The sequence below is a fragment of the Lipomyces oligophaga genome, assembly GCF_038497815.1.
Source record: "Lipomyces oligophaga strain CBS 7107 unplaced genomic scaffold V1516scaffold_1, whole genome shotgun sequence".
NCBI lineage: Eukaryota > Fungi > Ascomycota > Lipomycetes > Lipomycetales > Lipomycetaceae > Lipomyces > [Lipomyces] oligophaga.
Genome location: NW_027117785.1, coordinates 117,969 through 141,754, shown reverse-complemented (window position 1 = coordinate 141,754; position 23,786 = coordinate 117,969). Strand labels below are relative to the sequence as shown.

The window sequence follows — 23,786 nt, the reverse complement described above, 5'->3', positions numbered from 1 at the left end:
GGCAGAAGTCCTAAACGGAAGGGCAGAAGTTGTCAGATAACATTATATATGTATAAATCTGTATGAGGCAAATTTAAACAAGTACAAATATATATAGGTTACGTAATATATGTTATTATCTATATAGCTATGTATTCAGATAACGAACCCCCTTCTTCGACAGGAATGCTCAACCAAGACCAACTATCGCCGGACTCGCCAGATCCCGTTCAATATGATCAAGTTCTTGAATCTGGCGGGCATTTTGGTGCTGCAGCTGCAGTAGCTGCAGCGGGAGGAGCTCCAGCGCCGACATTTGTAGGTGGAGCTTTTGCAAATGTTGCTCAGGGTCTTACGGGTCAATATCGGAATATCATGATGAGTTATTGGCAGGAAACCATTAACAATATTGAGCGAGACGAACACGAATTTAAGATTCATCAATTACCACTTGCAAGAATAAAGGTCTGGACCAACTGGTATTACATAGCAAGGATGCTAACACCATTATAGAAAGTTATGAAAGCTGACGAAGACGTGAAGATGATCTCAGCTGAGGCTCCGATTCTGTTTGCTAAAGGTTGCGATATCTTTATCACCGAGCTAACCATGCGTGCCTGGATCCATGCAGAAGAGAATAAGCGGCGAACTTTGCAACGTTCAGATATCGCGAATGCGCTACAAAAATCGGATATGTTTGATTTCTTAATTGATATTGTTCCGCGTGAGGAAGCAGTTTCTTCATCTCGAAAGAATATGTAGTTTATTATTGATCTAGTTTGATACGTATTAAAATAATGGGTTTTGATATTTTTGTTGGTGAACTACGGTGTGTACGACAAAACCAGTGAAGTATACATGTATATCATTGCATTGAGCAATATATGGTCATAATATGTGAACATTTTATAAAACAAGAACTGATCTAACACACTTAAAAATGAATTGACTTTCCGTAAGTGGCCATAGCAGCCTCCTTGAAAGCCTCAGAGAGCGTCGGGTGTGCATGACATGTACGCGCGATGTCCTCTGAACTAGCGCCATACTCTATAGCAAGCGCACCTTCAGCGATCATCTCACCAGCGTTTGGCCCCATGATGTGGATACCCAAAATACGATCGGTCTCTTTCTCAGCGATGAACTTGACCCAGCCCTCCGTGTCCAGATTGGTCTTGGCGCGAGAATTAGCCGCGAATGGGAACTTACCTACATTGTACGCAATGCCGGACTTTTTGACTTCTTCCTCAGTCATACCAACCCACGCTACCTCAGGATGAGTATACATCACCGAGGGAATGACACCGTAGTTGACATGTCCATGTCCATTCTTAATGTATTCAGCAGCAGCAATACCCTCCTCTTCAGCCTTGTGGGCCAACATAACACCGAAGGTGACATCCCCAATGACACGGATATGAGGATACTTGGTACGATACTCCTGGTCAATGACCAACCGTCCCCGCTCATCCTTATCAATTTCAATGTTCTCGAGTCCAAGACCGTCAGTGTAGGGCCGACGACCAATTGCAACAAGCACAACATCAGCCTCGAGCGTTTCCTCCTTCCCGCCCTTTGCGGAATCAACCTTCACCTCGACGCCCTCCCCAGCAACAGCTGCACTCAAAACCTTAGTTCCAGTCTTAAACTTAAGACCCTGCTTGCTCAGTGAGCGCTGAGTCATCTTAGAGAACTCGGCATCCATGCCAGCTCCACCGACACTGTTCATGAACTCAACAATTGTAACTTGCGACCCGAGACGCGACCAGACCGAGCCAAGCTCAAGTCCAATAATTCCACCGCCAATGATAACCAATTTCTCGGGGACCTTCTCAAGCGCAATGGCTCCAGTTGACGTAACAATCTTCTTTTCGTCGATTTCGACGCCAGGGAAGGGGGTCGCCTCAGAACCAGTCGCTATAATGACATTCTTGGTCTTGAGAATCGCATCGCGTTCGCCAGGGTTACCAGTAACCTCAATCTCATTGGGACCGAGGAATTTGCCGGTTCCCTTGTAATAGTCAACCTTATTCTGCTTGAACAGGGTCTCGACACCGCGGGTGAGACCTGTGACAGCATCGTCTTTAGCCTTCATGAACTGTTCAAAGTTGAGTTTGACATCACCCACTAGATTCAGAATTAGAATAAAAAAATCAAAGGTGGAAGAAATTTAGCATACCGTCAATTCCGCGCTTCTTAGTATCGTGAAGAATCTCGTGGTAGAGATGTGAGTTGTTGAGCAGAGCCTTGGAAGGAATACAGCCAACGTTGAGACAAGTACCTCCGGGAGGTCCTCGCTTATCAATGCAAGCGGTCTAAAAAGTCAGTAGAGATCAAAATTGATTTATGGTGGATTTCTAGGCAAACCTTAAGACCAAGTTGAGCAGCCTTGATGGCAGCGACGTAACCTCCAGGTCCGGCACCGATAACGACAAGATCAAGCTCCTCGGCTATAACGAAAAATGGTCAGTCAATTGGATCGATAAAAATATAAAATAATCAGCGGCCTGATTAGTGACGCCTGCAGTAGTTGCAAAAACAGCTGCAGCAAATCGAGGTCGAATCGACATACTCTCAGTGGCCATTCCTCGGCGGAACTGGACGGCAAAAGATTGCTGGACAGTAGCAGTCCGAGCTACACGCCATGTCGCGGATTTGTATGCGGGAACGATTGATTTGAGCATTTTGACGAGAGCAAAACGCGTGAAAATAAATCAAAGTCAATGAATTCAGATTACGTTGGTAAACAAACGAAATTGTAAAAAAATCTACTAAAATGTCCGGACTTCCTCAATGTTTTATTATGTGTGCGGGCCGTGTCGGATGCCCGTAGTCCTTGGGCACAGGGTTCTGACGCCGGCTCTCTACGGGCTGTGAATGGTCAATCTTCCGGGTGAGCCAGGTTTCCGACGCTGACCAAGGACGGTTCTGGCAAGTATATTAGACTGAAATAATTGTTTAAATTATTGCATTTACTCTAATTACAGAAAATCTAAAATCTCAAGACGCCATTTTTAATTTGCAACAAGTTATATCGAGGCAGTTTTTATTGCCGTGGTTATGGTCGACTTATGGTCCCAGCCCTTGATCAAATTGCCAAAAATGGACTTCTGTAGTTGAAGATTTATTGTCCACATCGGTATTTTGTGATTCCGCATTAATTAATATTTAGATATCAAATTTATATAAATCATATGTATATAAAAATATTCAATAGAATAATTTTCGTTTAAAATATGATGTTCGAACCCGATAAAGGAAGAAATCACTAACCGGTAGCTCGATACCAAGCTCATTAATCCTGAAAAATGATGTCAATTGCCTTTGATTATTACTATCTACACGCTGATATCCTCCTGCGCAAGATATGCTTGAATCTCGTAAACAAACTTCCTAGAATTTCGTTTTGTGTCCGAATCTAATCTTTCTCCATGGCGGGGTAAGACTGGGACAAACCCCTATGACGTACTATTCCTTTCTCCCGTGTAGTTATATAATCTCTATCATTTCCATTCCATCCATTTTCTAACAATCCAATCGTATCGGACACATCAATAGATTTACTCTGGATGTCATTTGTAACTCGGTCTATCTGTCGGCGTCTTCCCTGTTTTTATTATTCTACTCGCTCAATTTCCGCGATGGCTGCGGCCGGTGTCTCCCTCGACCAGCTGCCCAAATCTCATGTCTTCACTAAAAATCTTCCCTCTGACCCAATGGTACCCACACCCGAGGCCTCGATGAATGTTAAGGATCCTCGATTGCTATTGCCACGAGCAGTCACCGATGCTGCATATACGTTTGTTGCGCCAGATACCCATGATTTGTCGAAGGCGCAAATCCTAGCTGTCAGCGACGCTGCTTTGAAAGACCTCGGACTTGCGTTGGATGTCAAGAATTCTCTAGAGTTTAAAGAACTAGTCATTGGAAACAAGATATATGAGGAGCACTATCCTTGGGCTCATCTTTACGGTGGATATCAGTTGTATGTACTTTTCTTCGGTCTTACTTTCCATATTAATCGGTATAGTGGGCAATGGGCTGGCCAACTGGGGGATGGTCGAGCAATCAGTTTGTTTGAAGCTACTAACCCTGATACTGGGCACCGTTACGAAGTTCAACTTAAGGTATGTTGTTTAGACAATGTCAATTCGAATCTGACCTTCTAGGGAGCTGGACGTACCCCATATTCGCGATTTGCGTACGTTCAATATATACTTATCAGAATAATTCTAACATTTAAAGCGACGGAAAAGCCGTATTACGATCTAGTATCCGCGAGTTTTTAGTATCAGAGGGTACGTAAATGACTGGATCTGATCCACCAGGGCTAACAAAGGCATAGCACTCAATGCTCTCTCGATTCCGACAACTCGAGCACTAGCTCTGAGTCGACTCACAAATGAAGGAGTTCGACGCGAAGCAATCGAGCCTCGAGCTATTGTGACGCGAATGGCCGAATCCTGGATACGGTTCGGCAGTTTCGACATCCATCGTCGTCGAGGCGACCGCAAAATGATAAAACTACTTGCTGACTACGTCCTTGATTATGTCTATCAGGGCCTTGACCATATCGTGTCCCAAAACCCGGAGTTCAAAGGTTTAGGTCGATATCATGTGCTTTATAGAGAGGTCGCTAGGAGGACTGCGGAGACGACGGCGTTACTTCAAGCCTACGGATTTATGAAGTAAGTTGGTTTCTGTACGGTGTGTATTATTGTTATACTAATTGGTCTAGCGGGGTGATGAATACTGACAATACGTCGATTATTGGGTTGAGCATGGACTACGGTCCTTTCGCCTTTATGGATGTAAGTTCGTTGTAGATTGTTTTCGACGCAGCTAATCAATTAGATATTCGATCCCTCGTATACGCCAAACCATGTGAGTTTCTTCAAGTTTCATTCATCGTGAGGAACAGAACTAATCCAAAAAGGATGATGGTATGCTGCGATATAGCTATCGCAATATGCCGACAGTCATGTTGTGGAATTTAGTTCGGCTAGGTGAAGCTTTAGCTGAACTATTCGCAGCTGCAGATCCTGCAGTTCTTGATACTACAGACTATTTTGAGAATGGATTTGCCGAAGATGAATTAGACGCATTTGTCCAGCGCGCAGAAACAATGATTGACGCTGTAGGCGAATATTATCGAGCGACATACGAACGAGCGCATTCGCAGGCCTTCATTCGCAGATTAGGTCTTTTGTCCGTTAGTGATACGGATTCGCGAAATGGTATTGTCGATTCCGTACTTGAACTGATGAAAACGCACGCGCTTGACTTCCACCATTTCTTTCGCCGGCTCGCAAATGTGCAACTTTTTGCGACCTCCAATGCAACTGACGGAGAATTTATTTCTCTCGACAGGATCGAGGAGATATTTTTGACTCATGATCGAGGCCGTGCGGTGCCTTCAGCCGAAGACTCAAGTCGCGAGATCCGCGATTGGTTATTGAATGTCTACAAACCCAGACTAGTGGAGGAATCCAACACGGACGATGTAGCTCGAAAAATCAGAATGGATGCTGTGAACCCGAATTTTGTACTCCGAGGTTGGATATTAAGTGAGGTCATCGATCGCGTCCAACGACAAAACGATGATGCCATTCTAGAGCATGTGCTGGAATTGTCACTTGACCCATTTAGAGATTCATGGACCGACGAAAGCAAGAACCCCGAGAAATATGCACGGGAATTACGGTATACTGGGAATGTCCCACGTGGTAGCCAGGGATTAATGTGTAGTTGTAGTTCGTGATTTATTTTATAGCCAATGATATACATCGCATACTATCAGTTCTAAGTAAGCCCTTGCAAAAGTGTACTGCCGTAATTGGGACGGAAGTGAGCGTATATATCTCCCAATGGCTTTATATCAACAGGCTCTCTGAACCAGTATTCTATCATACAATGTCGAAGAGAAATACAATATCATTCGGTAAGTATTTAGTTATTGTGCAAGATTATGCTCTAACTAGTAAATCAAGAACGGCAAACTCCGAAGTTTCTACAACGATTACGAGGTGTATTGCCTGCTGAGCCGTCGGTCTCTACTAAATTAGTACAGCCGTATGATTTAGACCAAGATGATAACGAAGACGATGTAATAGATCCGGACTACGTGTTTGAAGGCGTCAGCATTACGAAAGAGGAACTGGAACTGGTAAAAGGAGGAAGGGGAATTCAAGAGATCATGTAAGTTGATTGGATATATGTCTGCAGAGTACGTGGCCGCAAGATGATGGAAATTGATGTGAACAGGGCTGCCAGACAAGAATTGAAAAAATTGCAAGATGGTAAAGACGAGACAGAAATAAATTCAGCTCAACGCTCACGATCTGAATTTGGAAGTCGAACTGGAAGTCGAGCTGGGAAGAGGAAGGCGGTTCGGATTCATCAAAGAGACGAATCTGATGATGAGGTAGATGATTCCATCAGAGCTGGCTTTAAACATGATTCCAAGCGTGTACAATCGCAGGATACCAAAAGAATTAAAAAGATCAAAAGAGTGACCAAAGCAGATACAATTCCAAATGCACCAGTTAAGAACAAGATCAGGTCCAAAACCAAGGTGCAGCTTACGTTTGGAGATGAAGATAGCTAGTCTCAAAACAGTGTGCATCAGTATGTCTATATTCGTGACATTAGTGTATTATATTATAATGTACTATATCATAAACTAAAATATGTTAAAATCATTTAGCCACTTTCCCTTTCTTCTTTTTGCCCTTTGTTTTCTTCTTATCCTTCTTCTTCAGGCCAGTCGCGCCTGCTCTGACGACGTCACTGTAATCTTTGAAAAATTTATCCAACGCCACCGGTTCGACCACAGTCGTAAATTTTACTTTTTTCTCTTTATTCGAATTGCCGTTCGTAGCTCGAAAAAGAAGTGCATGCGGGCTTGTATCTGGATTATCTATCTCTGATAAATCTGTCGCCGACGGATTATGCTTTCGTTCGACAGGATCAAACGGCGTTACTTCATCCGGTTAATTTCGCTCAAAAATATGAATCCGATTTACTTACGCCGTTTCTGCTGTAAAAAAACTCGGCCACAAGTTTCGTTTGACTCGAAAAGTTGCTTTAGTTCATTGAGAAACTGTCTGCGTCAGTTTATATCCATGCAAGTAATAACCTCAATATACCTGCTCATTTGATAGTCGTGAATTTGACGCCATGTCAGATTTTCTCTGTAATTTTTTTGATCAAATCTGAGTTTTCCCTTGTTGAAAAGTAACGATACTTAAGAGCGCAGTAAATCAATGTTGAGGTAAGCCGGACGGCTCAATAATTTTCTATTTCCCGATCTTGTATTACTGAACTTGGGATTCAATCTTGAAGAAATTTTTTTCTTATAGCTAGCAAAGTAAACCCTTCAACTGACATGCAGAGAAGAAAACATAAACAACATATTCTACCTTCTCAGCGAAATCCCGCAAAACAACCTGAGGCACCTGAAGCTCAAGGAAAGCGCTCCAAGAGACGCAAACTGAATTCTGTAATTTCTCGAATTCAGGACCAAGAGGGACAAGAGGGACAAAGAGACTCATTAATGAAGCGAGATGAAGACGATATTTTATATTATTCTCGAATGTTAAAATCCAAGAACGGCAACTTGAAAAAATCAACGGAATTCGATGACGGACTCGATGAGATTACGGAGGGCCTTGATTTGGATTTTTTAAGTGATTTGTTTCCCGGGACTCAAGCAAAGACGAAGAAGATTGATAGAAATCCTAAATTAAATTTCAAAAATTCTAACAGCACTGACGAGAATGAGGATGACAGCCTTAATCCGGATGAAACTGAAGACGAAGACGAAGACGGAGACGCAGACGCAGACGAAGTTGGAGTAACCGAAATTCTGTCAAATAATGGCTTGAACAATTCAATACCCGAAGACCCTGAGCTGAACATGAACGACTTGGTTGAGAACCCCATACAGCCTCAAAGACTACGAGAAAACCCATACGTACCTCCAGTTGCGTCGCCTGCAAAATACATTCCACCTTCGATGCGGAAGAAACTTCTTGAGCAGTCCTCGTCCAACTCCGAGCAGCAATATATTCTCAAGAGACGATGTCAAGGTCTACTAAACCGATTATCGGAAGCCAATATAGCTTCGATAGTTGACGAATTCATTTCCGTATTTTCTCAAAATCCTCGGCAACAAGTAACTTCAGTTATTACTAGTTGCGTGATCGAAATGACGGGCCAATCTGGTGTTTTAGCAGACAATTTTGTGGTGGTGTACGGTGCAATGATTTGCGCATTATATAAACACATTGGACTCGATTTTGCAGCATATTTTGTCCAAGTACTTGTTGAAGCTTTTGAAACAGCTGTGGGAGATCCACTAAGAGGTAAAGAGAGCTCAAATTTGATCGTCTTGCTCAGTCAATTATACACCTTTCAAGTTGTCGGATGTGCTTTAATTTACGATTTTATTCGATTATATATTCATGAAATCACAGAACTTCATACTGAATTGCTATTGAAACTAATAATGAGTAAGTATTCTGCTTTCTTCAATCCTTTCATATTGGCCTAACAAGCAGATTCCGGGTCTCAATTGCGCCACGATGATCCGTCGGCTCTAAAAGATATAATCACAGTTTTGCAAGAATCTGTGCGTAAGATCCCGTCGGACAAAATGAACTCACGAACAAAGTTTCTAATTGAGATGGTCAGTTCATGGAAGAACAACCGGCTCAAAGCATCGTCCACCATCACCGCGGAAAGCATTACTCGAATGAGAAAGTATTTAGGTAAAATTCAACGAACCACGGAACCACTTAGAGTCACTCTGGATGACATACGTCATGTTGAAACTCGAGGAAAATGGTGGCTGGTAGGTTCTGCCTGGGCTGGTGCAGATGATATAATTATGAATGCCACGGCCAGCGCTACCCAAGATGTTGATATTACCGCCGTGAAAGATATTCTTGATCATGCAGAGCCTAATTGGTTAGAGCTTGCTCGCGAGCAGAGAATGAACACGGATATTCGTCGTGCGATTTTCGTTGCAATCATGGGGAGCGAGGACTATGTGGACGCCAACGAACGAATTTTAGGACTGAAGTTGAAACGAGTTCAGGAGCGTGAAATTCCTCGAGTGCTGTTACATTGCTGTACCAACGAAAAAGAGTTCAATCCTTTTTATGCCTACGTAGCCTCGACGTTATGTAAAGAGCATTCGATGCGAAAAACATTCCAGTTTATTGCGTGGGACTTTTTTAAGCAATTGGACGGTTCTCAGGACGACTCAGATAGTGGGACAGAAGAATCGACTATTAACGATATTCGATTTGTTGGCAGCGGAGATGTCGATGAGAAAACACAGCGTCGAATGATCAAATCTTATGCAAGGTTCTACGCAATTGTTGTTGGCGAAGCACATCTTAGTCTTGACTTGCTTAAAAATATCAATTTCCTACTGGGCTCACCGGAAATGGAGCAGTTTCTTCAACAGTTCTTCACAGCGCTGTTCAGCCACATACGAGTTCGCACTTCTCGGCAGAAGGATAAATTATCTGGAGAAAAAGCGCTGATCCAGCTTGTTATCAAAATCAAAGACAACACAGTATTGCTGAAAGGAATTGAGTATTTCTTGAAGACTAGACTTGAAACAACAAAAAAATCTACTGAATGGGGACTTGGAATTCTCAGCGATACAATTGAACGACTGGAGACATCGAAAGAATACTGAAACAATTGATTGACATCAAGATTCTGATTACAAAAGGCAGAAAAATACTACACTTCGTAGATCACGTGTACATCTGAATGCGGTAATATTTGTGGCTGCAGCAGGCCTTTTTGACATGACGAGCTTGATCAATGTTGACTTCAAAGACTTTTGTCCGCTTGTTATTTTAAGATTTAAAATTTGGAGTTCAACATTTTATGTTCAAGATTTTTCTGGGCTTAGGACAGGTATAGTTTTAGGTTGTGGAAGTGCCTCCGATTGAATAGAAATTCGTTCCTGCAGTTGTCATGAGTGTGAACGACATCGACGCGTCGAGCTCGACACCAGCATGCATTACGACGCGTTTTTCACCCCCTAATTCACCTTCAACGGTTGTGAAAACTCCAAGTAGTACTGCTTCAGAACACACTGAGGTCGATCTTGTCTGGGTTCCAAGTGCTAAAGTTGTTGCGTTCTCTACCGTTTCGGGAACAAATCAGCCGAAATCATTTTTTGATCTGCCCCAAAGTCCCTCGTCAATAGGTGAACGAACAATAGCGCGTGGTGAGTTTGTTTCTTGTACTGCTTCTTAGTAATTTGATCTGATGGTATTTTAGGACCGTTAAGATTGTACAAGATCCAGGCTCATAATAGTACATTCCTTCAATGTGGAGATGTGATTCATCCTGTCTTGAAACGGTTAGTGAACTAAGAAGCTGTGACAAGCTGTTCGCATCAATCTAATAAAGCTTAGACTCCGTTGCTGGCAAGTATCATCAAATACCTTTATCTTCCCTCTACCCACCGCTGGAACATACTGGCGAGTTGAGATTGAAACGTGAGAGCTATTTTCAATGGATTTGGTCATGTAGGCAAAATTAATTAACATTCGGTAGGACTGATGAGAGTTTGCTTGAAACTCTGGAAGAACATCTGGCGCGAGTCTGCCGACTACTACACTGCGAAAATGAGAAAGAATGGAGCGAGCAAGCACCCACAACTGAGAACATCGATCCATCAAACGAGGTACTACAATCTCCATTGTTCCTTCGGCAGAGCTTAAGAAACCGCTCGAGTAGGTTTGGATCCGTTTCGAAGTTGGAGAGCTCATCTTTAAAGTCACCAATCCGGAACGCTGCCGAAGTCAGAAAGCTGTTTGAGCCTCCCAATCCCCTCTGCAAGAGAGATTCCAAAGATTCTGTCGACATACCAGACACATCTTCCAAGCAATTCCCCAAAGGAACAGATCATGGCCGTCGATTAATATTCGAAGATATACGCAGTCAAGCTTCGCTGGATGATTCTGAGTCACATTTTTCATTTTCAGAATCAGAAGTATCGTCCGAAATTTCATCAGTTACAAGCACGATTTCTGAATCGACCTCTGCTTCAACGGTACTTACTATGAGCATGCATGACGAATTTAGGAATATGAATATTTCAACGGAGCCAGTATTAGCAGAAGAATCAGCTATATCACAAGACTCAGCTAAAGGACCTGAACCTGATGCATCCCCGACTTCAGCTAGATTTCAGAATACAGCTCTATCGCAGAGACCGGTGCATAAATCAGATGAATCAGAAGTAGCGGAAAACAGAAAGCTTTCATCAAATGCCAACAAACATGAACGGCGACCTTTGAAAGCACTATTTCTTGTCCCTGATAGTTCCGACTGGACTGATTTACCGGTCGATATTCTTTCCGTTGGGTACGATTCATGCAGTTTTTCAAGACGATATAAAGTTCAATATGATCATTGTATGCAAGCAATGCATTGAGCTTACGTAATAAGTAGCAAATGTTTTTGGGTCGCTGGAACGGGAATTGGCGTTAAGGTGATATCTTTATGGGACAACTTTGTATACATAATCTATTTAATTTGATCTATTTTCGAAGACTGAGCTCATGTTCGTGCTCTATAGCATACAAAACTGCTTCGAGAACATTGGCAACAGTCGCCCGCGGTTTGGATTTAGCGTCCAGATGGTCTCCTTCCTGATAAACACCAGTCTTAACAAGTAGAGTAGACCAGCCGTAACTATTTCCGCCACGGATGTCGGACGCAGGGTTGTCACCAACCATGTAAACCCTCTGAACATCTTCCGTGTAGCCAAATGCACTTTTACGCCATTCATTCAAAAAAGAGTGAGCATATTCGTACGTAAACAAAAAAGGTTTCCCAATAATAGTACTGTGATGATCAGCAGTAGATCCAAACAACAAGGCCAGCAAATATCCAGCAAATATTGGAACTCACCTCTCTAACGGAGTCCCGGTGTAGTCCAAAAATAGCTTTTCAATACTTGTTCGAAAGGCACCCTGTCCGAATCGAGGCAGATGGTACTCATTAGCCCATAGGAGGTCATTATTAGAAAAATAGATTGGTACGGTTTGGTCAAGCGTCGGATTTTTAGTTCCGAATTTACCTGCCTGAGAAGTTAAAATGTCAATAATGATCTGCGCTTCACAACCCCAGTCACGCGGATCGTTGAATACCAAGACGGCGTCGAAAGGTGAGTCTGACAGTGACTGGGCTCGTTTCATATCGGCAGCGGTAAACCGATGAAATGGCCAGATGGTCGGATTTAGAGCAATAAGATCTACCGATGTCACGCAGTCTTTGAATCCATATGTCTGCGCGACATGTCTGCACTTGTCGCCGTCGCCGCCGGAGACAAGAACTTTGTCATATGTGTTGACCAGTCGTTTAAATGGCGTATGGGACTGGATAAATTGATCTTCGCTGATCTTAATACCTAGCTCTCTTGACAAACCGGCTACGCGCTCGGCCTCGGTCTTTCCGCCGCCGTTAGTGAGTAAAATCCTGCACATGTTAAGACTACTCGTCGTAAGCTAATTCGTCAGCCTTCGCTTACCAAGGAATTTTGTGTTCTTGTAGAAGTCTTAGAGCTTGCTTGCCTTCTTCGATGGCTTTTGATCCTCGGACAAGAACGCCGTCGATGCTTAAACAGATCAATTTACATGCCAGAAATAAAATGGAAGAACGAAATGATAACCTACTCGAATGCGAAAGCAAAATTCTTTCCCAAATCCAGATGGCCAGACGTGCTTGAAAGATGCCTCCGGCGGAGAATCAATGAACATGCATCCGATTTCGCTACGGATCTCAGTGCCCATAACGAGCGAGCTAACCCAAAGCCCATTGCAGCTGAGGCCGATATCATTATTGCAGTTCTATAGCACAAATTGGTAGCTTTTGCACAATATTAGCTGCAATTGTGCCCGAAAGTGCCGGTGCTCTCAGAGAACAGGGACGACAACCCACATATCCTATCCTTAACCAACTATCCCAACCTGTGTCCTCCTGTCTCATCCGAACCCAACCGCCAGATTCCATTTGGATTGGTTTGAAACCCATTCTAAACCAACTGCACTTCTTCTCCTCTGTTCCGAGGGCACGGGTTGAGTAGACAGGCTGTCCGGAGTGAGGATCAAACAAACACAACTGGTATTATTACGAACTTTTGGACAGTATTTCGAGGGCATTCCTTACGGATTTGTAAGCAGATTCTGACCGAAATTTTGTGTTGGCGCGATTCTTACAAATTTCTGCAGATTTCGACTGATTTCGCTAGTAAATTCGGCTTCAAACAGTTATAAGGAACACGCCTGAAGTAAGCCCCGCTGGCTGGCTGCTTGACACGATCCTCATACAGAGATCGAACAATATATCACATTTAACTTGATCATGCCGGTATGAGCTGGAGACAATTTACTGAAGTGCTTTGTATTTACTAATATCTATCAGGATACAAATAAAATGCAGGTCGACGGCGAGGAAAACATTATTGACGAGTCCCTGTACTCACGTCAATTGTATGTAGTGTTCATGATACTTGTACTGACCATTGTTTGATCTGTATACTCACATGTGTTGTTAGATATGTTTTGGGTGAAGAGGCGATGAAAAAGATGAACTCATCTAATGTTCTTCTTGTTGGTTTACGAGGACTCGGTGTGGAAATTGGTAAGTTACTCCGCCCTCTGGTCCGCCCTCTAGTCCTTTGTGGTGATGATGGTTACTGACTCGTGATAGCAAAGAATGTTGCGTTGGCTGGTGTCAAGAGTCTCTCTCTGTGGGATCCTGCGCCTACCACGCTCCAGGATCTGTCATCTCAGTTCTTCCTCACAGAGAACGATATCGGTACCTCTCGTGCTTCTGCTACTGCTCCCCGTCTTGCTGAACTTAACCAATATGTTAAGATCTCAGTTATTCATGAGCCAGAGCTCACTGAAGACATCATTTCTCAGTTTCAGGTTGTTGTTCTTACAGAGACTCCGATAGAGACCCAAGTCAAGATTAACGAATATACTCATAAAAACAACATCGCATTCATTACTGCCGACGTCCGCGGTCTTTTCGCGATGACTTTCAACGATTTTGGCGAAGGATTCACTATTATCGACGCTACCGGAAACGAGCCTGCTCGGGGCATCATATCTGACATTGATGAGGAAGGAAACGTTTCTATGCTAGAAGATACTCGTCATGATTTGGAAGATGGTGATTTTGTAAAGTTCTCAGAAGTCGAGGGTATCCCTTCTTTAAATGACGGTCAACCTCGCAAAGTCAAAGTAGTCGGCCCGTTTGCCTTCAACATTGGGTCTTTAAAAGGGCTAGGAACTTATCAAAAAGGCGGTTTGTTTACACAAGCTCAAGTTCCGTTCAAGATTGATATGGAACCTTTGGTTAAACAGCTAGAGAAGCCGGAGTTTCTCTATTCTGATTTTGCAAAACTAGATCGTCCGGCTCAGCTTCATATTGGCTTTCAAGCTCTTCAAGGGTTTGCTAATAAGCACGGGGGTGTTTTACCCCGTCCTTTAGATGATGAAGATGCCAACGAAATGGTTCACTTAGCCACCACACTAGCTACACAACTCCCTGACGTTTTGGCAGGTGCAGAAATTGACGAAAAGTTGATTCGGGAATTGTCATATCAGGCGCGCGGTGACTTACCTCCTATGGTGGCTGTATTTGGTGGTATTGTTGCTCAAGAAGTTTTAAAGGCGACGTCTGGAAAATTCAGTCCCATCAAGCAGTATTTGTATTTCGATTCTCTCGAATCTATTCCTTCTCATTTTGCTAGAACGAAGGAGACCACTGCACCTATCGGTTCGCGGTATGACAATCAAATTGCCATTCTTGGAAAGCCGCTGCATGATAAAATCCGAAATATGCGGCAGTTTTTGGTTGGCTCTGGTGCTATTGGTTGCGAGATGCTCAAGAATTGGGCACTTATGGGCCTCGGATCTGGATCTGAAGGTAAAATTACAGTTACTGATAACGACTCTATCGAGAAGTCCAACTTGAACCGTCAGTTTTTGTTCCGTCCAAGCGACGTGGGCAAACAAAAGTCTGAGGCGGCTGCTAAGGCTGTGATTGCGATGAATCCGGACTTAGCAGGTCACATCGAAGCTAAGCAAGAAAAAGTCGGACCAGATACTGAGCATATTTTTAACAATAAGTTCTGGTACAGTCTGGATGCGGTTACCAATGCCCTCGACAACGTTGAAGCTCGAACTTATGTCGATCGGAGGTGTGTCTTCTATAAGAAACCTCTATTGGAAAGTGGAACGCTCGGAACTAGAGGAAATACGCAGGTTGTGTACCCTTTACTGACTGAGAGTTATTCATCGTCTCAAGATCCTCCAGAGAAGAGTATTCCTTTATGTACTCTTAGGAGTTTTCCCAATAGGATTGAACATACTATCGCATGGGCCAAGAGCTTGTTCTCTGACTATTTTGTTGATCCTGCGGAAAATGTTAACTTATATCTTTCCCAAAGTGATTTTGTGGAGAGCACTTTGAAAAGTAGTGGTAATCAGAAAGGAGTTTTGGAGTCTCTACAGGCCTATCTGGTGACCGAAAAGCCGCTCACATTTGATGAATGTATTGAATGGGCGCGTTTAGAATTTGAAAAGAAGTTCAACAATGAGATTCAACAGCTATTGTATAACTTTCCTAAAGATGCTACTACCTCGAGTGGGACGCCGTTTTGGTCGGGACCAAAGCGACCTCCCACACCTTTAGTGTTCGACATCAATAACCCTACACATCTTGAATTTGTTATTGCGGCGGCTAATTTACATGCCTTCAATTACGGATTAAAAGGAAATACTGATCCGGCTGTGTTTGCTAAAGTTTTGGACAGTGTTATTGTCCCAGAGTTTTCACCCAAGTCTGGCATTGCTATTCAGGTTAACGACGATGATCCAGTGAATAATGGAAGTTCGGGTCTGGGAATGGAAGATTTAGAATTGAAAAAACTTTCAGAAAGTCTTCCCCCGCCGTCTTCTCTTGCTGGATACCGGTTAAATCCGGTGGAGTTTGAGAAAGACGATGATACCAATCACCACATTGATTTTATCACTGCGGCCTCAAATCTTCGCGCGCTGAACTACAGCATTGAGATTGCGGATCGACTGAAGACAAAGCAGATTGCGGGCCGTATCATTCCAGCTATTGCAACCACCACTGCTGCTGTCACAGGTCTTGTCAACCTCGAGCTTTACAAGGTTGCAGATGGCAAGGACCAGTTGGACGATTACAAGAATGGATTCATGAATTTAGCCCTCCCTTTCTTCGCGTTTTCAGAGCCAATCGCTTCGCCTAAATTGGAATACAGAGGCAAAAGTATTGATAAGATCTGGGACCGTTATGAGTTTGATCAGGACATCACGCTTCGGGAATTGATTGATTATTTTAAAGAGAAAGAAGATCTCACTATTTCGATGCTTTCACAGGGATCAGCTTTGCTTTATGCAAGCTTCTATCCAGCTAAGAAATTAGCTGACAGGATGAACATGCCGCTTACTAAAGTAATTGAGACTGTGACCAACAAAACTATTGACAAATCTGTTGAGAATTTGATTTTCGAGATTTGCGCAGAAGATGACGATGGAGAAGAAGTTGAGGTTCCATTTATCTGTTTAAAGCTGTGAATAAAGCTATGGTAGACTTTAAGTTTGACTTCACAATTTTACTGTTGTTTTTGCCCGTTGTTTTTGGAAGTCAAGTAGTAAATAAATGATTTAGTTACATCTGAGTTGGATTATGTAATTTCAAGGCTTTCCAAGATCTGATCCATCACGTGATGAGCATAATTACCATAACATTCAAGCAGATAAGCCATAATGAATACCACACTCAGAAGATGAGTACAGAGAAGTAAAATTTTCTGTGGCAAACCGCTGATCACTTAGACGCAACCGACCAAGAAGTCATCAGCTGAAAGTGTTTAGATTCCTCTGATAATTTGATTACTTTCTTACGGTTTAAATTGCGATCGTGTCAAGATCCATTCTCGTCAGTACAACGATGACTTCGCCTGGACCAGCAGTGCAACAGCCAGCGAACGATGAAAGCGATCAGGTTGTAGACGGAGTCGGGACGGGTGACGGGTCTAGTACGATTGCTGCGAATGGAGGCACAGCTGCGATCAGGCCGGGAGCAGCTTCCTCTGCTGTAGCAGCAGCTTCTGCTGCTGCATCAGTGTCGCCGCCGCCGACATCGATAGCGACTTTGACACAATTGCGTGTCGGCTGCCATGTTTGGGTGCACAAAGATGGCGAGACGCGATTGGCGGAGTTGCTCTCCATAGTTCCTCGCAAAGGACAACCGACGTTCTACGTCCACTACCAGGAGTTCAATAAGGTGTGTCACGTGCGGCTATTCAGATTTTTATGAGCTAGATGTTAACGAAGATATAGAGATTGGACGAGTGGATAAAGCCGGATAGATTAGATTTGTCGCAGCCAGTTCAATGGCCTCGTCCAGAAAAGCCAAAAAAAGGTCCTCCAGGTGCGGTGTCAAAAGATACTCCGTTATCGAAGGACCGTAAGAACCGTCGCGTTCGACCTTCTAAACATAACAAGGCACACCCTGCTGTGAAAGGCAAAGAAAATTTACCGAAGGAAGACAAAGAGGAGGACATTGCTGTGAAGGAAGAGACTGCGACACGCGAAGATTCGATAGATGCTACGCCAGATCTGTCGCAGGTGAGTGAAGCTCCGGCGGCGAATAAAGATGCGGACCTCATGGATCTCGATCAAACGCATCCTCAAATGATTGATTCGCAGGACGATAGTTTATTTTCTCGGGAGGAGGAGATCAAGAAATTGCGCACATCTGGATCCATGACACAGAATGTCGCGGAAGTTGCACGAGTACGTAACTTCATGTTGATCCAGTTTGGTAAACATGAGATCGAGCCATGGTATTTTTCGCCTTATCCTATCGAGCTTACTGAGGAGGACTGCTTGCACATCTGCGAGTTCTGTCTGTCGTATTTTGGCACGATCAAGCAGTTCCAGCGCCATCGTGTGAAGTGCACTCTCCAGCATCCTCCTGGGAACGAAATTTACCGAGACGCAAGCGTTTCTTTTTTTGAAATCGATGGCAGGAGACAGCATACCTGGTGCAGGAATTTGTGTTTGATTTCTAAACTATTTCTGGACCATAAAACATTGTATTATGATGTTGATCCATTTCTGTTTTATTGCATGACTGTTAAGGATGAGCTTGGCCATCATTTGATTGGATATTTTTCTAAGGAGAAAGAGAGTGCAGATCAATACAACGTTGCCTGCATTCTGACTCTCCCTCAATACCAACGTCATGGATATGGACGATTATTAATTGCATTTTCATATGAGCTATCCAAGAAAGAAGGCAAGCTAGGTTCTCCCGAGAAACCTCTTTCTGATCTAGGACTTATGTCGTATCGAGCCTATTGGTCTGATACATTGACCGAACTGCTTATCGACTGTTATCCCGAGACGCGGGACATCACAATCGACGAACTGGCAACTCGCACGTCGATGACAACTCAGGACATTCTCCACACACTACAGACGTTGAACATGTTGAAGTATTACAAGGGCCAGCATATTATTTGCTTGACGAATTCCGTCATTGAGCATAACGAGCTGATGAAGAAGAAGCGGAGGCGGCGCATCGATCCATCGAAGTTGTTATGGAAGCCGCCTGTGTTTACTCCTGCTCAGCTCCGGTTTGCCTGGTAACATGTGATTTATTATTTATTATTTATGAGTTAGATTTTCGGTGTTTGGTGTTATTTGGAATTTAGTTGGATTGGTTGCATTTTATAGCATTGTATTATAATGCGTCAAATTGTATATTAAATAGAAAATTGGATGGGAATTTACACTTAGACACAGGCTGCCTGAGGCAGGAGCCGCAACTCTCCTTGCTATGGGATGAAAGCCTGTCCTAGATCAGAACAGCGAATGCTAATTTTGGATAATCTTGACCTACGCGAGCACATCAAAATATAGTAAGGAGACATCAATCGGCCCGGTAAATGTCGGATCTCAACAGTAATACGCCATCAGTTCCTCGGCGGCCAGCAAGTAGACCAACTGCCGGCGGGATTCCTGTCGTTCCGCGACGACCTGGGGCAGGAGCCAGCAGCAGTGAAATTGCTATTCCAACCGTAAGTCTAATGGATCAATTGAAATTAATCAAATTGTATTATTTCTGATGCTCAAATTACCAGGCCGAAATAGGAGAAAGTTCTATTTACGGGAGTTCGTCGCCTATGGATATCCCGCGAAAAGTCCATGACGTTGATTCACCGTCAGTGAATCTCGACACGCCTAGAACTGAATACGAATATGACCAGCAACAGGCAGAGATCGAAATGGATCGCTCGCGAACTCTTGCAGAAACCGTGAAAGATAAGGAGGAACCCAGCACAGTGACTTATGGCGATGGTGATGATTCCAAATTGGCTTCGGCGGAATACCTAGGCGAAGAACATATTCAAAGTGTTATCAACCGCCACCAGAAAGAAGTCTTGGAATCCGGTACGAGTGAATTTGTCGTTTCTGAGTCGTTTAGTGATGCTGAATTATCTGAGTCAGCATCTGCTTCTTCTACTGCGGATTCGTTAGCTGAGTCGCTCGTTGGCTCGTCTGTCAAGTTAGAACATCCTCAACCCATCATCCCCAGACGTCCAAATATGATTCATTCGAGTTCTTCAAATCAGCGAGTACCTCCTCGTCCATTGAGCTCGACTGCAGATCGAGTATCACCTCCATCGCCTGCTATTCTGCCTACAATTCCGCAGCGCCCTTCTTCACGTCCTACCAAGCATATTGATGTAGACTCTGATCATTCTCAGCTACCAAGGATACCAAGTCGTCCCACATCGGCTCGTTCTGTCTCTGTAAAGTCTGAAACTTCTGTGGAACAAGAGCCGGTCCATCCTCATGTTCCCACGCATCGGCCGTCACGACATTCGCCTGCTATTTCGCTGAATAGTGATAATCCCCTTCCAAGTTCAACTTCTTCTGGAGAGCCTACAGTACCGCTACGACCAGTAAATCATCCGTCTCGGAACTATTCTAATGAGCATGTCCATGTTTCTGAGGAAGCAATCGTTATCAGTTCTTCCGACTCGTCGGAAAATGTTTCTCAAATCCCTACATTTCATGAAATCAAGCCTGTTTCTGAGCTTGACCACGAGGTGCAGGACAATGAGGAGTTGAAGCAGGAGTCCGCATCGGAATCTGAACAAGTATCGGCACCAGTAGCGGAATCCGATTCAGTACAAATCACGAACGAAGCCGACCAAATGGTCAACAGACCTGAGCTGAAACATTCGGGAACTACAGACAGTGATATTCTTGACCATATCATTGACACCTATGGTGATGCTGAGAATGAGGATGCTAGCGACAAAGATAGACAGGTCATCTCGTCAGTCTCGGAGGAAGCACCTGATGAGGGTAGATCGAAATTGCCTACAGATGTGATCGAATTGGATATGAAATGTAAGTTACAGTGAAATTTGAATGTTCTATGCTAAACAGCTGCAGCTCCAGAAGAACCAATTGATCCATCAATCTCCAGTCCGATTATTCCTACGCGACCTTCTCTCACAGCCATGCACGAGGGCGCATCGGATTCGGTAGAAGATCAAAATAAAGTCCCCCTCGAATCTACAGAACTCACAGCATCCATTGTACCTCGACCGTCTGTTCCAACGCGACCATCTGTGCCAAAACGACCAGCGAAACCAACCAATGTAGCTGAGACACTGGCCAAGCCGCGAGCACAATTCCATGGCGGCGTTGCATCTCCATTTGCAGTTGCGCAAGCTGTCGCAGCAGCAGAATCTGCACCGCTGTCAGGTGGATCGAAGACGAAGCCGAAACCGCCACCACCTGTTCGACCAAATAAGTTAACCGGTGCGCGCGCTGCATTTTTCAAAGACCTTGAGTCCAGGCTTGGGAAACCTGGACCTGCGGGTGCTGTGCCTTTGATAATGGGATTTGGCATGCCACGTCCGGCGATGAAATCTGGGTCCACCGGACACGTAGACGAGACTGAGACCGAATTGGAGGCCCGTCCAGCTGCTGTTGAGAAATATTTGAAAGATAAGTCGTTGAGTACAACTTCGACGCTTGCAGATGTACGCAAGGGACGGGCCCGAGGACCTCGTGGGCGGAAATTGCCTGCTGTGCAGACTTTACCGGATGGGCTATCAATGAGTGGTATAATTACGGTCTGGGAAATCGGGTATCCAAAAGAGCAAATGGAACGCACAATTTCGCGAAATACCGATTTTGCGAATCAGGTAGATACAGAGAATGTTGTTCTCGAGGGTTCCAAGGGTGTGTCAGATCTTGAACTGTTCCAGGGTAATGAGGCTACAGATGCAGTTGAGGTTCCCGATGTCTCGAACATCCCTGATAAAATAGCCAATCAACTAGAGACAACGGAAGGACATGTTGGGGCAGAAGAAGTACAAATCGAACCCGAGACAAAGACAGTAGCTAAGACAGATAACAGCGAAGCCGATGTTGAAGATGAGCAAGGTAGCGGTACGCTAAAGCCCACGGAAAGTGAAGCAGATAGCGCGGTTGATACCGAACCCGCGAATAAGAACTCCTTTGAAAGTGGAATTGCAATAGATGGGTTAGATACAAAGGTCGAGTCGACTGATTCTGTGCAAGTAGCGGAGACATACACGGATGGCGAGATGTTTTGTGAGGCGCCACCAGAACTAGAGAGTGGTATTAGCTCCGAGGACAGGGACGAACAGGAAGACCAGAACGCTAGAGACGAACCGGAAGATCACGACATCCAGGACGACGAGGACAGGGTGGACAAGATCGAAGAGGAGCAAAAAGCAAATCCCTAAGCAAAGCTACTAGAAACTGATAATACGAGTACATAGGATTAAGTCTCAATATTTGGGTGCTAAATTATTGTGCTTGCCAAATTAAAATATGCTGCGAGTTGTTAGAAATCTGATCTTTATATTACCAACCTGCGGACTTGATGGGCGAACCACTAAATCAAATTAGATGTAAAATCAGATGATAAATCTTTAATTAAGCTCATAGATTTCAAGTATTTGTTCCAGTTATTCTGAGTGTAGTGTTCGTTCAATGTTTGAGTTAATCGTGCACTAAATTTTGCGAGGGACCGAGATGGAAACTGCAAACCCCAGTTAATATCTGCAACTAATATAGACCAATGCCTTGAAGGTCGGTTAAATTAGATGAACAACGTGAATCCATTTTGCAATCCTCTGCCGCTACGGCTGCCAATGAGGAACCAGCAGCGAGACTATTAAGGTGATCTTCCTGTTCTTGTTCTAATGCTTACCAAGCTGTTGGAAGCGGATTTTACAATGGCACAGAACATCCGAAGAGTCAGACAACCAAAAACAACAAAAAAAAAAGCAAAATCTACTCATCACTAGATCTGGAATTCAGTTCGAAGCTTGAGAGGAAATAGAAATCTAATTAGACCTGACTATTTTAGACTGGCCAGCTTACGGATTTGCATTTCAGCCCTTTCCCTATATGCAGATCACAAGTCTAAGGAAATGAATACGAATATCGTTCTGGAAAAAATAATATAACATTCCTTCAGGAACACTAATTCCCGTTCTCATAGTAGTATGCTGCTACCAAGACGCGAACTTCAAGGGCTCACACTAGCAGGTTGTAAAATGTAAATTACAAAGAGATAGGGCCACTGCGCCCCCGGCGCGAACATAATCAGAACGAGAGTTAATAAAATATTAGCGGTCAATAAAGGGGCTGGCAGTAGCAAAAACAAGACAAAGTCAACATACACTAAACACACCAAGGTTAAGGTGCGCGATATCCTTGACCTTTTGCTTACTTCTGGTTGTTGTGATTTTCTTATCTGTTTGTCGCCGACTACTTGCTTTCTGGCTCTGCCTGCTTGATTGTCTGATAATTACTGAGCCGTGGAAATCAGGAGACACTCTAATGGATCCGCCTACACCATGAAATCAAACCAATCCGGGCCAGAAGCAGAATTTCTAATTTTTTGATGCTGTCATGGGCTGTGATTCGCATTTTGTTATAATCATGAAAAATCATTACGCACAAACTAGTCAACCATCGCTCACAGAGGCCCGCATAGGGAGAATAACAGAAGGCAAGAAAAGGCGGCCGGCCAGGCCGACCAAGGTCCTTCCGAAATCATATATTAAATAAATACACAAACCGTCGTCCCGCGGGCGCCCAATCTGCAGAAGCTCCCGCTCACCCTTCTATCGGGTCTACTGCGGACGAGCCAGAGGAAAAGTAAACTGTATTACCTCAGCCTCGGTCTGTGAATAGAACTCACCGCTCAAAATTTTTGAAACTATAAAAGTGAAGTGATTTAAACAAAAAGAAAGAGTCCAAATTGAAAATCAAATCCAAAAATGACACGAAGGTAACGCGTGAAATTTCTCGTAATTTACTCATTCGTCCACGCGTCGACACAATTCTGTTTTTCATTGCAAAAATTTTTCAGCACGATTACGGAAATGGACTTAAAAACTAGACACTTTATAAACCTGCTCTAGTCGACTCTGGCACGTTTATAAGCCTAAAGAGCGGAAATAGTTATTAGGAGAAAGGCCGATTAATCAATCAACCTCTAGTTAGTGAGCGACACTATCTGTGTCTGTGTGCTTCGCTGGCTGGCTATGAGGCTCTCTGGCTTGCGCCCATACTAAGAGACAATATAATCGTGAGTTCTCCTGATTTTATACCTGGCTCGTCCCTAAATTATGCCTAATCCAGACTTATTTTTCCAAT

The 23,786-nt window shown here is 43.8% G+C and overlaps 11 protein-coding genes across 11 annotated transcripts; 8 read left to right on the top strand and 3 right to left on the bottom strand.

Annotated features, from left to right (window-relative positions):
• Positions 1-21: 21 nt before the first annotated feature.
• Positions 22-917, top strand: V1516DRAFT_709246 (histone-fold-containing protein). The gene is made up of 2 exons (XM_066924217.1): positions 22-444; positions 493-917. The coding sequence occupies exons 1-2, from the start codon at positions 130-132 to the stop codon at positions 739-741; spliced, it is 564 nt and encodes a 187-aa protein (XP_066779471.1). The 5' UTR covers positions 22-129; the 3' UTR covers positions 742-917.
• V1516DRAFT_667234 (uncharacterized protein) lies at positions 763-2,759 on the bottom strand. Its single transcript, XM_066920801.1, has 4 exons — positions 2,549-2,759; positions 2,344-2,426; positions 2,156-2,291; positions 763-2,103 (listed from the first exon to the last, which is right to left on the bottom strand). The coding sequence occupies exons 1-4, from the start codon at positions 2,658-2,660 to the stop codon at positions 914-916; spliced, it is 1,521 nt and encodes a 506-aa protein (XP_066779470.1). The 5' UTR covers positions 2,661-2,759; the 3' UTR covers positions 763-913.
• An 858-nt stretch (positions 2,760-3,617) lies between these two features.
• On the top strand, positions 3,618-5,737 carry V1516DRAFT_619019 (uncharacterized protein; the record flags this gene model as incomplete). Its single annotated transcript, XM_066919434.1, has 8 exons — positions 3,618-3,961; positions 4,007-4,103; positions 4,146-4,177; positions 4,222-4,274; positions 4,322-4,664; positions 4,715-4,787; positions 4,831-4,860; positions 4,913-5,737. The coding sequence occupies 8 exons, from the start codon at positions 3,618-3,620 to the stop codon at positions 5,735-5,737; spliced, it is 1,797 nt and encodes a 598-aa protein (XP_066779469.1).
• A 152-nt stretch (positions 5,738-5,889) lies between these two features.
• V1516DRAFT_661368 (uncharacterized protein) lies at positions 5,890-6,583 on the top strand (the record flags this gene model as incomplete). Its single annotated transcript, XM_066920363.1, has 3 exons — positions 5,890-5,917; positions 5,967-6,174; positions 6,241-6,583. The coding sequence occupies 3 exons, from the start codon at positions 5,890-5,892 to the stop codon at positions 6,581-6,583; spliced, it is 579 nt and encodes a 192-aa protein (XP_066779468.1).
• A 29-nt stretch (positions 6,584-6,612) lies between these two features.
• V1516DRAFT_667224 (signal recognition particle, SRP9/SRP14 subunit) lies at positions 6,613-7,582 on the bottom strand. The gene is made up of 3 exons (XM_066920800.1): positions 7,125-7,582; positions 7,006-7,078; positions 6,613-6,958 (listed from the first exon to the last, which is right to left on the bottom strand). The coding sequence occupies exons 1-3, from the start codon at positions 7,155-7,157 to the stop codon at positions 6,675-6,677; spliced, it is 390 nt and encodes a 129-aa protein (XP_066779467.1). The 5' UTR covers positions 7,158-7,582; the 3' UTR covers positions 6,613-6,674.
• On the top strand, positions 7,532-9,688 carry V1516DRAFT_618166 (uncharacterized protein; the record flags this gene model as incomplete). Its single annotated transcript, XM_066919395.1, has 2 exons — positions 7,532-8,489; positions 8,538-9,688. 2 exons carry the CDS (start codon positions 7,532-7,534, stop codon positions 9,686-9,688), a joined length of 2,109 nt encoding a protein of 702 aa, XP_066779466.1.
• Positions 9,689-9,975: 287 nt separating this feature from the next.
• Positions 9,976-11,446, top strand: V1516DRAFT_661365 (inheritance of peroxisomes protein 1-domain-containing protein; the record flags this gene model as incomplete). The annotated part of the gene is made up of 4 exons (XM_066920362.1): positions 9,976-10,231; positions 10,285-10,366; positions 10,422-10,505; positions 10,564-11,446. 4 exons carry the CDS (start codon positions 9,976-9,978, stop codon positions 11,444-11,446), a joined length of 1,305 nt encoding a protein of 434 aa, XP_066779465.1.
• Positions 11,447-11,512: 66 nt separating this feature from the next.
• V1516DRAFT_644265 (HAD-like domain-containing protein) lies at positions 11,513-12,976 on the bottom strand. The gene is made up of 4 exons (XM_066920146.1): positions 12,690-12,976; positions 12,545-12,631; positions 11,926-12,492; positions 11,513-11,859 (listed from the first exon to the last, which is right to left on the bottom strand). The coding sequence occupies exons 1-4, from the start codon at positions 12,851-12,853 to the stop codon at positions 11,553-11,555; spliced, it is 1,125 nt and encodes a 374-aa protein (XP_066779464.1). The 5' UTR covers positions 12,854-12,976; the 3' UTR covers positions 11,513-11,552.
• Positions 12,977-13,146: 170 nt separating this feature from the next.
• On the top strand, positions 13,147-16,730 carry V1516DRAFT_667212 (uncharacterized protein). Its single transcript, XM_066920799.1, has 5 exons — positions 13,147-13,188; positions 13,245-13,383; positions 13,438-13,505; positions 13,571-13,656; positions 13,726-16,730. The coding sequence occupies exons 2-5, from the start codon at positions 13,378-13,380 to the stop codon at positions 16,629-16,631; spliced, it is 3,066 nt and encodes a 1,021-aa protein (XP_066779463.1). The 5' UTR covers positions 13,147-13,188; positions 13,245-13,377; the 3' UTR covers positions 16,632-16,730.
• Positions 16,731-16,847: 117 nt separating this feature from the next.
• On the top strand, positions 16,848-18,862 carry V1516DRAFT_644261 (acyl-CoA N-acyltransferase). Its single transcript, XM_066920145.1, has 2 exons — positions 16,848-17,343; positions 17,400-18,862. The coding sequence occupies exons 1-2, from the start codon at positions 17,008-17,010 to the stop codon at positions 18,711-18,713; spliced, it is 1,650 nt and encodes a 549-aa protein (XP_066779462.1). The 5' UTR covers positions 16,848-17,007; the 3' UTR covers positions 18,714-18,862.
• A 20-nt stretch (positions 18,863-18,882) lies between these two features.
• On the top strand, positions 18,883-22,266 carry V1516DRAFT_667207 (uncharacterized protein). Its single transcript, XM_066920798.1, has 3 exons — positions 18,883-19,144; positions 19,208-20,486; positions 20,532-22,266. Exons 1-3 carry the CDS (start codon positions 19,013-19,015, stop codon positions 21,857-21,859), a joined length of 2,739 nt encoding a protein of 912 aa, XP_066779461.1. The 5' UTR covers positions 18,883-19,012; the 3' UTR covers positions 21,860-22,266.
• Positions 22,267-23,786: the final 1,520 nt, after the last annotated feature.

Excerpts from the sequence above, each read along its gene's own strand:
- V1516DRAFT_667207 (XM_066920798.1), top strand. The coding sequence starts at position 19,013 with ATGTCGGATCTCAACAGTAATACGCCATCAGTTCCTCGGCGGCCAGCA. Across the intron at positions 19,145-19,207 it reads GTGAAATTGCTATTCCAACC|GCCGAAATAGGAGAAAGTTC; the intron begins GTAAGTCTAATG and ends TCAAATTACCAG. Across the intron at positions 20,487-20,531 it reads GATCGAATTGGATATGAAAT|CTCCAGAAGAACCAATTGAT; the intron begins GTAAGTTACAGT and ends AAACAGCTGCAG.
- V1516DRAFT_709246 (XM_066924217.1), top strand. The coding sequence starts at position 130 with ATGTATTCAGATAACGAACCCCCTTCTTCGACAGGAATGCTCAACCAA. Across the intron at positions 445-492 it reads TACCACTTGCAAGAATAAAG|AAAGTTATGAAAGCTGACGA; the intron begins GTCTGGACCAAC and ends ACACCATTATAG.
- V1516DRAFT_644265 (XM_066920146.1), bottom strand. The coding sequence starts at position 12,853 with ATGATATCGGCCTCAGCTGCAATGGGCTTTGGGTTAGCTCGCTCGTTA. Across the intron at positions 12,632-12,689 it reads AATTTTGCTTTCGCATTCGA|CATCGACGGCGTTCTTGTCC; the intron begins GTAGGTTATCAT and ends GATCTGTTTAAG. Across the intron at positions 12,493-12,544 it reads CAAGAACACAAAATTCCTTG|GATTTTACTCACTAACGGCG; the intron begins GTAAGCGAAGGC and ends TAACATGTGCAG.
- V1516DRAFT_667212 (XM_066920799.1), top strand. Across the intron at positions 13,506-13,570 it reads TCCCTGTACTCACGTCAATT|ATATGTTTTGGGTGAAGAGG; the intron begins GTATGTAGTGTT and ends ATGTGTTGTTAG. Across the intron at positions 13,657-13,725 it reads AGGACTCGGTGTGGAAATTG|CAAAGAATGTTGCGTTGGCT; the intron begins GTAAGTTACTCC and ends GACTCGTGATAG.
- V1516DRAFT_644261 (XM_066920145.1), top strand. The coding sequence starts at position 17,008 with ATGACTTCGCCTGGACCAGCAGTGCAACAGCCAGCGAACGATGAAAGC. Across the intron at positions 17,344-17,399 it reads ACTACCAGGAGTTCAATAAG|AGATTGGACGAGTGGATAAA; the intron begins GTGTGTCACGTG and ends ACGAAGATATAG.
- V1516DRAFT_667224 (XM_066920800.1), bottom strand. The coding sequence starts at position 7,157 with ATGGCGTCAAATTCACGACTATCAAATGAGCAG. Across the intron at positions 7,079-7,124 it reads CACGACTATCAAATGAGCAG|TTTCTCAATGAACTAAAGCA; the intron begins GTATATTGAGGT and ends TGACGCAGACAG. Across the intron at positions 6,959-7,005 it reads TTTTTTACAGCAGAAACGGC|TAACGCCGTTTGATCCTGTC; the intron begins GTAAGTAAATCG and ends AACCGGATGAAG.
- V1516DRAFT_667234 (XM_066920801.1), bottom strand. The coding sequence starts at position 2,660 with ATGCTCAAATCAATCGTTCCCGCATACAAATCCGCGACATGGCGTGTA. Across the intron at positions 2,427-2,548 it reads CCGAGGAATGGCCACTGAGA|CCGAGGAGCTTGATCTTGTC; the intron begins GTATGTCGATTC and ends TTTTCGTTATAG. Across the intron at positions 2,292-2,343 it reads CTGCTCAACTTGGTCTTAAG|ACCGCTTGCATTGATAAGCG; the intron begins GTTTGCCTAGAA and ends CTGACTTTTTAG.